Source organism: Myotis daubentonii, chromosome 4 (genome assembly GCF_963259705.1).
Source record: "Myotis daubentonii chromosome 4, mMyoDau2.1, whole genome shotgun sequence".
NCBI classification, from domain to species: domain Eukaryota; kingdom Metazoa; phylum Chordata; class Mammalia; order Chiroptera; family Vespertilionidae; genus Myotis; species Myotis daubentonii.
In genome coordinates this window covers 108,290,705-108,303,164 of record NC_081843.1, presented here as the reverse complement: position 1 = coordinate 108,303,164, position 12,460 = coordinate 108,290,705, and the positions used below count along the sequence as shown (strand labels likewise).

At 46.6% G+C, this 12,460-nt stretch overlaps 1 protein-coding gene across 4 annotated transcripts in view; it reads right to left on the bottom strand.

Moving 5' to 3' along the window:
• PRKAA1 (protein kinase AMP-activated catalytic subunit alpha 1) overlaps positions 1-11,164 on the bottom strand; it is a 31,477-nt gene extending 20,313 nt beyond the window's left edge. The window contains exons 1-2 of one of the 4 annotated variants that reach the window (XM_059694873.1): positions 10,671-11,162; positions 9,431-9,562 (exon numbers count right to left, since the gene is read on the bottom strand). Coding sequence is in view for 1 of the 4 variants with exons in the window: in XM_059694870.1 (XP_059550853.1) it covers positions 10,671-10,797 (127 nt within the window). In the remaining 3 variants the exon portion in view is untranslated. Of the gene's footprint in view, positions 1-9,430; positions 9,563-10,670 lie in introns of all 4 variants that reach the window. The other 3 variants (XM_059694872.1, XM_059694874.1, XM_059694870.1) reach the window with 3 other exon arrangements.
• Positions 11,165-12,460: the final 1,296 nt, after the last annotated feature.

Here is a 12,460-nt window from a genome sequence, read left to right as displayed (position 1 = left end):
TGACAGCAGCTCCTGAAAGACGGCAGTCACAGGCGGCACTGGCTATGCTTCCACCAAAACCTCCTGAAAACATGCCGAGTGAGCGAGGAAGAAAACCCGACAGTCACAGCCGAAAGGAACCCCCAAGTCCAGCACGTTCTCATTTCTGATACGGCTCTCGGGAAGCGTTCATTGATACCTGAAGAAGGAATCTCATCTGTCTCAGCTACAGACTCCCCACCCCCCTCCCCTGCTGACCAGGAACCTTCCCCAGTAACTGCACAGCTGACACAGACTGGAAACAGGCACAACGCTGGGAATATGGCCGACTGAGAGCTGGAAAGGATATTAAAGCAGAATCCACTTCAGTCTGACCCTGATCACAAGTCAACCAGTCTCTTACATCACCCCCTGCTCAATGTAGTTTAAGAAAACAACCGGGTTTATCCCAAAGGCCACACTTAGTTTTCTGTCGTTAAACAAGGCGCTGCAAGATGACATCCAAAGCACCCTCAAACTCGTTCTGCTGGCATCACGCACGCACGGAGCAGCCACCGGTGCCAGCTAATGCGCCAGGGACAAGTCCTGACCCAAAGCGACCTGGGCTCCTGGGACCGTCCTCGCCGCTGAAGGCGACCAAAGTAACGGCAAGGTAAAAAAATAAATTAAAAAAATTAGAGTGCCAAAGGATAAAGGGTGGGGGGAGAGGAGAATACACATGAAGATCACCCCAGAAATGGACAAATCATTAACTATTTCAGAGCGATAGTTAAGAGAATGCCGAAGTTATGAAATAAGAGCAGAGCAAGACGGCTCTTGCAACAGAAAAAAAACATTTCGAAAGCAGTAAGTTGTAGCAGAAATGTAACAGAAACATTTATGTAACACACACCAGAAAATAATAAAGAAATTAGCAATAATTAGAGGGAAGGGACTAGGGAACCAAGTAAAATTCAACTCATGAGTAACTGGGGAGTATCACTGCACCTGTTAATTTAATTGGAAGCAAATCTTGGTTAAAAGCGTTTTAAAATTAAGAGGGTGTTAATTTTCACATATGACATACGGACCGGAAATTTTGTCCATTAAGTCGAGGGTTTACTGTATTCGCATAGCACCAAGTCCCTGACGGGGACTTCGCCCACCACCTGAAAACTACAGGAACCCTGGCTCGGTCACAGAAGAGCACAGAGGCAAAAAAAAACAGGCTCATCTGGCTTCAGTGTAAATCAGATTCTATAAATGGACACTATGTTTAAAAATATAAATCGACTTAATATGTAAAGTAATTTAGGTATACAACTTACTAGCTAATATTCATGGCATCCCTACTTTGTACCCGGATATACTGACACTCTCACCAACCCTGGAAGATCTGTGTTATTAGCAACACTTCACAGCTAACGCAGCACAGGAAGATGAAATGACACAGCTAGTGGCTTGCAAAACCAAAGCATGAACCCAGGTGTGTCTCAAAATGTTGTGCATTTTCCAAAAATGATAAGTGAAAAGTGATAAATTAAAAAAAAAAAATCCTCAAATGGACATTACTTGGTATAATAATATATACATACCCTTTTAATAAAACACAAATAGTAGAAATTAAGATATCAGAGGACTCCTTAATTTATAGTCTTATAGTTTTAAAAAGAATAGACTGAGTAATAATTATTCTAAACATTCATTTGTTCATTTAAGAAATAGTTAATGAGCCCTAACCGGTTTGGCTCAGTGGATAGAGCATTGGCCTGCGGACTGGAGGTTCGATTCTGGTCAAGGGCATGTACCTTGGTTGCGGGCACATCCCCAGTAGGAGGTGTGCAGGAGGCAGCTGATTGATGTTTCTCTCCCATCGATGTTTCTAACTCTCTATCCCTCTCCCTTCCTCTCTGTAAAAAATCAATAAACTATATATTAAAAAAAAAGAAAAAAAACTAGTTAATGAATGCCTGCAACTACCATATGCCAGGCACTGCTACTGTGACCTTTTCCTGTATGAAAAAATGAATCCAGTCTACCAAAAACCTGTCTTATGTCAATTTCAATGTTTTAAGACAAGATGCCAAGAAGATATTTTATTTATTCTATCACACCAATTTAAAAGTCATTAAAAAAAATTACGGTATCATTAAGGACAAATGAAGGGCATAAAACTATAGGCACATAAAATATAATGCAAGTGTAGTTGTAGTGGGTTAAATAGTATTCCTCCTCCCCAAATTCAAGTCCACCTGGAACCTCAGCAAGTCATCTTATTTGGAAATAGAGTCTTTGCAGATGTAATTAGTGAACTCTAGATCTAGTGTCTGGTGTCCTTATAAGAAAAGGACTCAGAAAGAAACAACACACCAACTCACACATACAGGTGGCGGCCATGTGAGGCAGCGATTGTAGCCTTGCTGCCGAGGAGGCCAGCAGCCACCAGAACCTGGAGGAGGCAAGGGACAAGCACCCCCTTCACCCTCCCACCCCCGCCCCCCACCCCACCCCACTTTCCAAAGAGCTGTGGCCCTCCTACCCCTTGCTCTGGGCTTCTGGCCTCCGGAACTGTGAAGAATACCTTACACCTCTGTTGTTTTAAGCTGCCCGGTTTGTGGCACGTTGTCACTACAGCCCTGGGAAACTGATACAATAAGTTTAGCAGTTTATAAGTCAATTTTCTAGAATGATATTCACCAATAACATGAACAAGCTAACAGAAGTCATCTCTTTTGAAAACAGGTTTTCTGAGCTACTGCACATGCTTCCGTACTCTTCAATGGAAGGCCCTGTACAGGACTAGGAACCAGGCAGAAGGTCGCGTGTGAGAACATCAGCCACTCCCTGTGCCCTCAGTGACATCCGCAGGGGTTACCTGGCCAGATAGGACTTTTTCCCCCCATCACCTTTTATCCCCTCTATGCCCTCTACCACCTCACCCAGCCCCCTCCACCCCACACTCACCACCGGGTTGTCCATGCCCATGAGCTCTCTCTCTCTTTTTTTTTCTTCTCAGTCCCTCCATCACCCTCAACACCCCCAACCAGAGCTGTCTGCCTGCTCTCTATCTATGAGTCTGTCTCTGTTTAGTTTGATAGTTCAGTGTGTTCATTAGATTCCACATCTGAGTGAAATCATAGGGTACCTGTCGTCCTCTGACTGGCTTATTTCACTTAGCACAATGCTCTCCAGGTCCCTCCATGCTGTTCAAAGGACAGGCCTTCTTACTCCTAGACTGTATGTTCCAGCTCCTGAGGTTTTCTGCTTTTTGAAGTCATGTCTCATCCTTCACAGACTATCAAGAGCCAGCTCTTACAGCCCCCTTCCAATGCTCTAATTAAGGGATTCTAATTTTCTATGGACTGGAAAAATCACAAAACTAAAATCAGTATAACAGATGTTATAAAATATGCTCTACAAAACACTAGGACTGGAGACTCTCCACAGAAAAAGATTTCATACTCAAGGAAGTCTATTCTCCCTTTTCAAAACTCTCTCCGGTAGCTCAGGTGGTTAGCACATCATCTCGATATGCCAAGGTTGCAGGTTCAATCTCTGGTCAGGGCACATTCAAGCAGCAACCAATGAATGCACAAGTAAGTGGAACAACAAATTGATGTTCTCTTTCCCTCCCACCCTCTCTCTCTCTAAAATCAATCAATAAATCTTTTTTTAAAAATCAGATGTTCTCATATGATTTAAAAAAAAAAAGAAACTCCCCCAGAGGGAAAGTAGGGGAGGGAGGGGGCAAGGGGAAGAGATCAACCAAAGGACTTGTATGCATGTCTATAAGCCTAACCAATGGACATGGACAACAGGGGGGTGAGAGCATGGGGGGGGGGGGGAGTTTAATGGGGGAGATGAGGACACATTTGTAATACCTTAACTAATAAAGAATTTAAAAAAAGAGAAACTCATTATGCATATTAACAAAGCAAAGGCTCTGAAAAGCCCTTTAGTAAAGAAACCTATGAAGTGTGTTTAACTTGGCATTTCCCAGTCTTAACTGGACATAGGTTTTTCCTTCCAAGGTTTTCAAATAATGTCCCAACACTTATGACTCTCAAGTATTTCCTCTCTCAGAGAAGGCAGTGTCCCCCCTAACCATCCTTCTCCTCCCAGCAAATCTTGGCAGTTTAAGGCCATTGGATGATTTCCTGTGTATGTTCCTTACACATAGGAACAGAAGTATTTGCCTTGAGGCCAGTTACCAACATACTTCAATATTAGAATGCCAGTAGCATAACACTTCTAAAACTAGAGTGTCCTATAGCTTAGGAAACACACATTGTCACATTTAGCCTCACAAGAAACCTAGTTTTCTCCAGAGTCGTCTAAAGATTCTCCACTGACTAAGCTCAGTTGCTTAACTGCTGCTCCAAAGTCGATGAATGTCATACATGGGCCTCCTCGGGGGGTGTGTTACTAAGAGATGTCCCCTTTTCCAAAGCGCAAAATTCTACTCTTCAGGCTCTCACCGTTTTGCAGTAGCGCTGAGGTGTTGCTTTTGAAAAAAATGGAAGACTTGCATATCATTCACAGCTAACGTTACCAGAATTCACATCTTCCTCACAGAACAGGAGATGAGTCAACTCAATATGAGCTAACAACCTGTTCTTGCTCTCTAAGGGGACTTTGTCTAACTGTGGAGCATTGCAACAAATGCTCTTCTAATCAGATATGTAATTCTGAAGTGAAACAGGATCATACTTTGAAAGAGAGGATTTTAACTAGGAAAGAGATACCACCCACAAAGTTAGAAATATCTACTGAAGATATTCTAATCACCTAACGATTTCATCCCCACTCTAAAATTAAAAGAATAAAAAATCTCACTTCTAAAAATATTATCAAAAAATAAAAATCCTGGAGAGGGGTAAACTTTAAAAGCTATAGGTGAAAATTTCAGAAAGCTACCTTTATTTATTTTTTTAACTTTTTAAAAATATATTTCGTTATTGATTTCAGAGAGGAAGGGAAGAGAGATAGAAACATCAATGATGAGAGAGAATCATTGATCAGCTACCTCCTGCACACCCCCTCCTGGGGATCGAGCCCGCAACTCAGGCATGTGCCCTTGGGCGGAATCGAACCTGGGACCCTTCAGTCCACAGGCCGACGCTCTATCCACTGAGCCAAACCAGCTAGGGTAGCTACCTTTATTTTTTCAATACTCACCTGAGGATATGTTCATTGATGAGAGAGAGAGAGAGAGAGAGAGAGAGAGAGAGAGAGAGAGAGAGAGAGAGAGAAAGAAACACCGATGTGAGAAACGTTGATTAGTTGCCTCCTGTATGTGCCCCAACCTCGAACCCGCAGCCTTCTTGGTGTATGGATGATGTTCTAACCAACTGAGCCACCCAGCCAGGGTGAGAAAGCTACCTTTTAATAAAACACTTCAGACATCCCAAGAGGCATACCAAATATCCATGTCTCACCCACCACAAGCTTAAGCAGTACAACAGTGCAAGTCCAGTACGACTCCTCACTGATCATTCTCCTTCCTCTCTCCCCAGAGATAACCACGATCTTGAATGTGGTGTCTGTCTTTCCCACAAGTATGAATCCATAGACAATATAGCAGCCTTGTCTTCCTATGCTTACCTTGCAAATTTAATTTTGAATAATGTTTTGAACACACAATACCTACAGCACACAATTCAAAAGTACAAAAGGGCCAAAACCGGTTTGGCTCGGTGGATAGAGCGTCGGCCTGCGGACTGAAAGGTCCTAGGTTCGATTCCTGTCAAGGGCATGTGCCTGGGTTGCGGGCACATCCCCAGTGGGAGATGTGCAGGAGGCAGCTGATCGATGTTTCTCTCTCATCGATGTTTCTAACTCTCTATCTCTCTCCCTTCCTCTCTGTAAAAAATCAATAAAATGTATTTAAAAAAAAAAAAAGTACAAAAGAATACACCGTGAAATGTCTCCTATTACCTAGTTCCCCTCCCTGGGTAACTAATGCAACAGTTTCATGTGCATCTTTAAAAGATACTTTATACATAAGCAAATACTTGCCCTGCTTTTTATATAGGGTGTCCCAAAATTCACGCAAGGAGTAATTTTGATAGAAAACACAGGTTTATAATTAAAAATTGTAAATTTTTTATTGATTCATAAAGTATACAGTATAGGGTTATGTATGGAATAGCACATAGGGTAAATGGCCTCCACGGCTTTGCTGGCACATACGCAAAGCCGTGGTCTTCACTGGTCTTCATTGTCCCTGCTCCTGGGCCATAATTGCTACTTGGTAATGCTTATCAAATTGAAGGGATTGAAATCAAAGGGCAACAGATATTAGGATCTGATTCAATAAACCAAGTAAAATTAGGCTTTTATTTTTTGTTGTTATTGTTGTTAATGCTCACGCAAAATTCAAATCCTGTGTGAATTTTCGGACACCCTATATATAAACTAGAGGCCCGGTGCACAAAAATTCGTGCACTCAGCGGGGGGGTTGTTTTCTCAGCTCAGCCTGCACGCTCTCACAATCCAGGACCCTATTGCAGCATGGCTCTGGTTCCCCGGGATCTGCGGGCTGCGGGGGAGGGACCAAGAGGCCAGTCCGATCACAGCATGGCTCTGTTCCCACAGCTCCCTCCCGCCACCACGCCGCGAGTGGCCAGGACCCAGGACTGACTTCCACTGCGCAGGCTGAGACCCTAGCCTGGTGTTTGGTCGTCCGTCCATCCGTCCGGACGTTTAGGTCATGATGGACCCTGGCTCTTTATATATTAGGACTAGAGGCCCGGTGCACAGATTCAGGCACCTGTGGGGGTCCCTCAGCCGGGCCTGCAGGCATCGGGCCGAAACTGGCTCTTCAACATCCTCTGAGGGGTCCTGGATTGCAAAAGGGTGGTTCTTGGGTGACGCACCCCAGAATTGGGCTCCCTCCTCTCTGATTCCGGGTGCGTCACCCGAGAACTGCAGCTGCCAAGTCATTGTAGTTCAGCAGCTCCTGCGTTGAGCGTCTGCTCCCTGGTGGTCATTGTGTGTCATAGCTACCAGTCAGACGGTTCTTTAGGCTTTTATATAGATAGATAGATGGTAGGTATATTATACACATTGTTCTACTATCCCCTTATTTTTCCTCTTAAAACTACACCTTGAAAATTGTTCCCTAAATTGCATAAGTCTCTTGCTTTTTTTTTTTTTCATGTTTGCAAGGCATATCACTGTATGGATAAACCATAACTTTTGTCCTATTAGAACTTACTTCCAATCTTTTGCATTTACAAAAAATATGGCAATAAATAACATTATTTCACACATGAGTGCAACTATAGGATAAATTTCTAGAATTTAATTTTAAAATTTATATAAATGAGTGTACATATCCTTCTACTTCAGCTTTAGTGACCTAGTCTTACATATTTGTGACTCATCCATGCTAATATATATAGCTCTTGTTCATACATAAGATTTTTCACTTAAAGAAATGTTTAAATAAGTTCCACTATGATTCATTCACAAAGAGAACAGTCACCTATTAACCTGAAATTGCAGTTTTATGTAGAAATACTTGCCAACTTAATAGATTCTATGTATAAACAACTCATTTGCCAAAGACACACCCAGCCCACTAAAAAGGCAGCCTTCTCTTGGAAAACTAACAAAAACTGCCCGTTTAATTAAGCAATAGTCACATGACTCTTCGTTCATTCATGCTTTCATAATTATTCTACCTGGGAGGGAAGGGGAATGGACCAGCAAGGGAGTGGAGACTAACACCTTAACAGCCAGGAAAAAAAGAAAAACCTTGGAAGTAATAAAAGATAATTCAAGCATATTTCCAAATTAACCCTGTTGTCTGTTTAAATTGTCCCCTCAAAATGTTACCATGAAGTTTTTTATCTTTTATTAGGAAACAAAATAATCACTATAAATTTACAGTCCCCTCCTTCCCAAAAATTAAATTTCATCTAAGCATGGAATATGATATTGGAAATTTTTCTACATATCAGAAAAAATAGGTTCCTTTCCTAGGTTAAATTTACCAATGCGTTTAACTAACTTTAAAAGCTCTATCTACTCCAAATTGTCTCCACTGAAATACAAGATGTCCCCCAAAAATGTATATACTTTGGATGATTATAAGTCAGTGTTTATTAACATACTGTTCATTTTCAAAATTTAAAAGAATCTACAGAAATGAGTGTGTGTACATTTTTTGGGACACCCTATATATGGCTAATATTATTCATAAGAATTCTTGCCAAATTAAAGCTAGTGTAAGTTACCAACGTCACCTCTATAGTAGCTATCTTTGCCTGCCCACTGAGCAGCTATATACCCACTTCTGTGTAGCTATCTCCCTGTTCCCCGACACTATCCCAGCACTTCATAAGATTCCCCTCCCCACCCCTACACACACACACACACACATCCAAGAGTGGCCATCTCCCTCCAAGGGTAATTCCATCTCCCCTGCTAGTGCCTACTCAGGAACACAGCCTAAGCCAGTTGGCACATGGCATTCCTGGCCGGAGGGATTGGATGAGCCAACGAGATTCATGATAGGTATGCTAGCACTTCCTCTGGAGAGAGCACTACAGGCAAAGATGTTCTTGGCTAAGTTGAGTTGGAGTTTCCATGACTTGGGATAAAAAGCATCCCAACTGTTTAACAACTTAAAAATGTACTGGTTAAGCCCTGGCCAGGTGGCTCAGTTGGTTAGAACACTGTCATGGGTTCAATTCCAGGTCAGGGTACATACCTACGTTGTGGTTTCGGTCCCCATTGGGGCCCCTACGAAAGGCAACTGATGAATGTTTCTCACTCCAATGTTTGTTTTTCTTTCTCTCGCTCTCTCACCCCTCCTCTCCCTATAAAATCAGTAAACATGTCCTCTGGTGATGATTAAAAAAAAAAAAAAAATGCACTGGTTGAGGATTCTGACCAACATCGACTACTGTCTTTATGAACAAACTGAGCCATTCCTATAAAACCTACATGCCCTTGGCTAATAGTGGCCTTTCTATATTTGGTGAAGTTGTTGACTTATTGGATGCTGTTGACTTTGACAGTGTGAGGCACATGGGGAGGGGTGAAGGTTAAGGAACAGCAGCCACTGTTGCTCATGGCACACAACCACATCACAGAACAAATCCGGAAAACGAAAGATTTCCTCTTGCTTTCCTGTCTGCCATGCCAAAGCCTCCTAGCAAATTAAGAGAGGGGGGGGGGGGGGGGGGGACACCTGACTGCTCGGGTCTATATTAGGAGAATGATGAGCATCCCAAGCAGGACGTGGGGGAGGTGAGGACAACCCTATTGTCACCACTACTTGGGGGTCACTAATGAGCATTTCTGAGCGATACTTGTAAACTCCAGTCAGTTTGCCATTGCTAACAAGAGACAGCACAGCCAAAATATATAGATAACGTCAAGGGCACAGAACTGCCTCACTGACAGAACGCAGACCCACCCTACCGGCCGCTATCACCCTAGCCTGGCATTTGCTTCTTACTTTCTTACATGGTTGGCCTTGCTGATTCTCATAAGAAGGTTTAGGCAGCTGGTTCCCTGTGAGCTACACAGCACTTTTCCAGTTCTATGACTCAGAAAGGGCAAGAGAAGGAAGGGTTCTCCTCTTCCATCCCTAGATAAAATCAGAAAATGTTTATTTAGCTCTGGGAGAGCAAGACGTGGTTAGTTCATGCGCTCTACAGACTTTCACAAACTTTTTCTTTCTTTCAAGTCAAATCTTGATATGCAAGTCATAGGCTATTACTTATCCAAAGCCAATGCATGAATTAGTATCCGTTTCATACTATTTTCCTCTGCATCCCTCATAACACAGTCAAATGTCTTAATGAAAAAAGAAAGAAAGAAAGAAATTATGCCTCACAAAGTTTGCAATTAAACTTCTTGTGCCAGAACTGGTGGGCTGGAGAGCAAGTTCCTATTTCCAGAACACTGTGCTGAAAGACATGGGAAAGAGAGTCCACACTTTTCATTTTAAAAACTGTTTTCTAAGGATGCACACTTAATTGCTTATTAAAATGTAAAGGCCCGTACAAATGAATGGAAAGGAGCTGCATGAATGAACCAGCAAGTCCGATCTGGACGCCACACCCGCACAACCTCCCAGGTTTGGCACAGAGACTGCGGACCTGGTCCTGCGGGAACCCTGGAGGCATGGAGTCTGCATTCAGAACAGAAACCGTGCATCGCAAATGCAGGACCAGTTCATTATTCATTGGCTCCTCGTCCTTTCCGACCAGATGGCCTGTCTGTCTGGAAGCCACCCCCAACGCACCCTGACTTGGGCAGGAACACGCCTCACACTTGGGAACCGGCCAGAGCAGGTAGGTCGCCAGCCGCCCGGAGAGGACGGAAATGCGGACAATGCCGAGGGCTGCCCGCGGCGCGATGGGCTGGCCCCGAGCCCAGGGAGCGCGGCCGGAGAGCGGGGCCGCCTCCCGGGGCTCCGCGCCGGGACCCCGCGCCGCGGCCGCGCCCCCCTGGGGACCCGCGCACCGCAGCCCCCCGCGCGCACCCGCCCGGCCGCGGCGCCGTCGCCATGGCGACCGGCCCCACCCGCCCCGCCCGGCCCGCTGGCCGCGCCGCAGTCCCGCCGCCTCGGGCCCCGCTCCCGCCGGACGCACGGCGAGCCGGAGACGGGTATCGCGGGGCGGGGGATGCAGCGGAGCCAGCAGCCCGGCGGCCCGTCCCGCCCGGGGCCCCGCCTCGCCCCGGGTCCTCACCCTTCACTTTGCCGAAGGTGCCCACGCCCAGCGTGTCCCCCAGGATGTAGTGGCCGATCTTCACCCTCCCGTCGTGTTTCTGCTTCTCGGCTGTCGCCATCTTTCTCCAGGAACTGAGCCTGCGCATGGCGCCGGCAGGGGGCGGAGGGGGCGGGCAGCCCGGGCGGACGGGAGGAGGGTGGGGACGCGGGAGGGAGCCCGCCGCAGCCACCGCCCAGCGCCGCCCGCCGCCGCCCCGCCGCCGTCGGCGCCGACGCTCCCCCTGGCGGGCCGGGCCGTCCCCGCGCGCCGCGCCCCGCGCCCTCCGCCCGCGCCGCCCACCTGCGCGCGGGAGGGCTCGCCGGCCGCCGGGCAGGACGGCCTCTCGCGGGCGGCCCCCTCCCGCCGAGCCTGAGCCCGCGCCCGCCGCGGGGCCCCAGGCGATCGCCGGCGGCGGGGACGGCGGTCCGGTGCGAGCGCGCCCGGGAGCGCACACACGCGCGCGGTCGGAGCGCCGTCTGAACTGAAACGCGGCTGGGACGCCGCCCGGCCGCCGCCTCCTCACCTCGCACGCTCCCTGCGCGGGTGGAGCCCGGAGCCCCCCGGGGCTTGTCACTTGCTGCGGGGAGGGAGTTACTCCACCCCCGCCCCCGCCGCTCGGGTTTGACTTTGGGCCAGTGAGTGCGCCTGGGCACCGCGACAGCCCGGGGAGCAGCGTGTGGGTCGGCCTCCCCCCGGACCCACCCAGACAGTCCCTCCTGCAAGCCGCTCTGCGGGAAGGGCCAGGCGGGGAGGGGGGGTGAGGGGCTGTATTTGTGTTCCAGGCCTGGGTGTTTCTTACCCCGACGTTCTGAGGTCTAGGAATTCATGTTTTAGATGACCCGTCAAATGTAGGCTTTCACTGAACGGAAAACAAGACTTAGGGTTGCGTGCATCAGATCAGTCGACAATTTGTTTTCAGTCAGTAGAAATGACTAGCATTTAAAATATGCTGTTTTAGTGAGGACACTTTCTCACCATCTTTAACAAAAAATGATGTGCACGTTTTAGTCGGAAACAGCTGTGGTCCGGGGGGCTCACAAGCCACTGCACTCCCTCCCCAGTGCTCCGGGGGCCAGGTGAGCCCTGACCTGCTCCTTGCGACCACCTGGGGGGCTTGGTTCTTAATGTGTAACCTCTTTCACTGTTGCCTTCGCCAGAGATGTTCCTGGGAATTGAGGCGTAGGCACTCTTTCTAATCCAGGCATCTTTATTACATCTTTTCCCCAACATGGACGTCTTTTTGTACTTTTTATTCTGGTCACGCTATGCAGTTTAGAGGATCCCACCATGTTTCATGGTCTGCAGGTGAAGGGTGAAACACTTTTTCTGGAATTCTTGACTTGGTAACTTTATGACAGGTCCTATCTGATCAGAAGAGACACTCCACACCTTTGGTCACAGTATGTAGCCTGCCTGGGGGCCTCTGAAGCACTGAGTGCAAAATCCTGGCCACCAGCCTGGTGACTGTCCTCTTCAGAGGTCCCAACAGGAAGCGGAACAGGGACGGGCAAATATTTATTGTACTTGGAGAGAGTAAGATGTAGACTATTTCCTATACAAATGGGATCATGCCATATCACAAGGGAAGTAGAGGAAGTATACTCATTTTTAATAAATACACATTATTTGTAAAAAAAAAAATGGTAAGTGTGTCTATTACTCAATTATGTTTCTCCAACTTGGGCAAAATCAAGTGTAAAAAACAACAACACTGTTTATATGATCTCAGTTTTGCAGTGTCATAGCATTTGGGCCAGTGTCAATGGGCA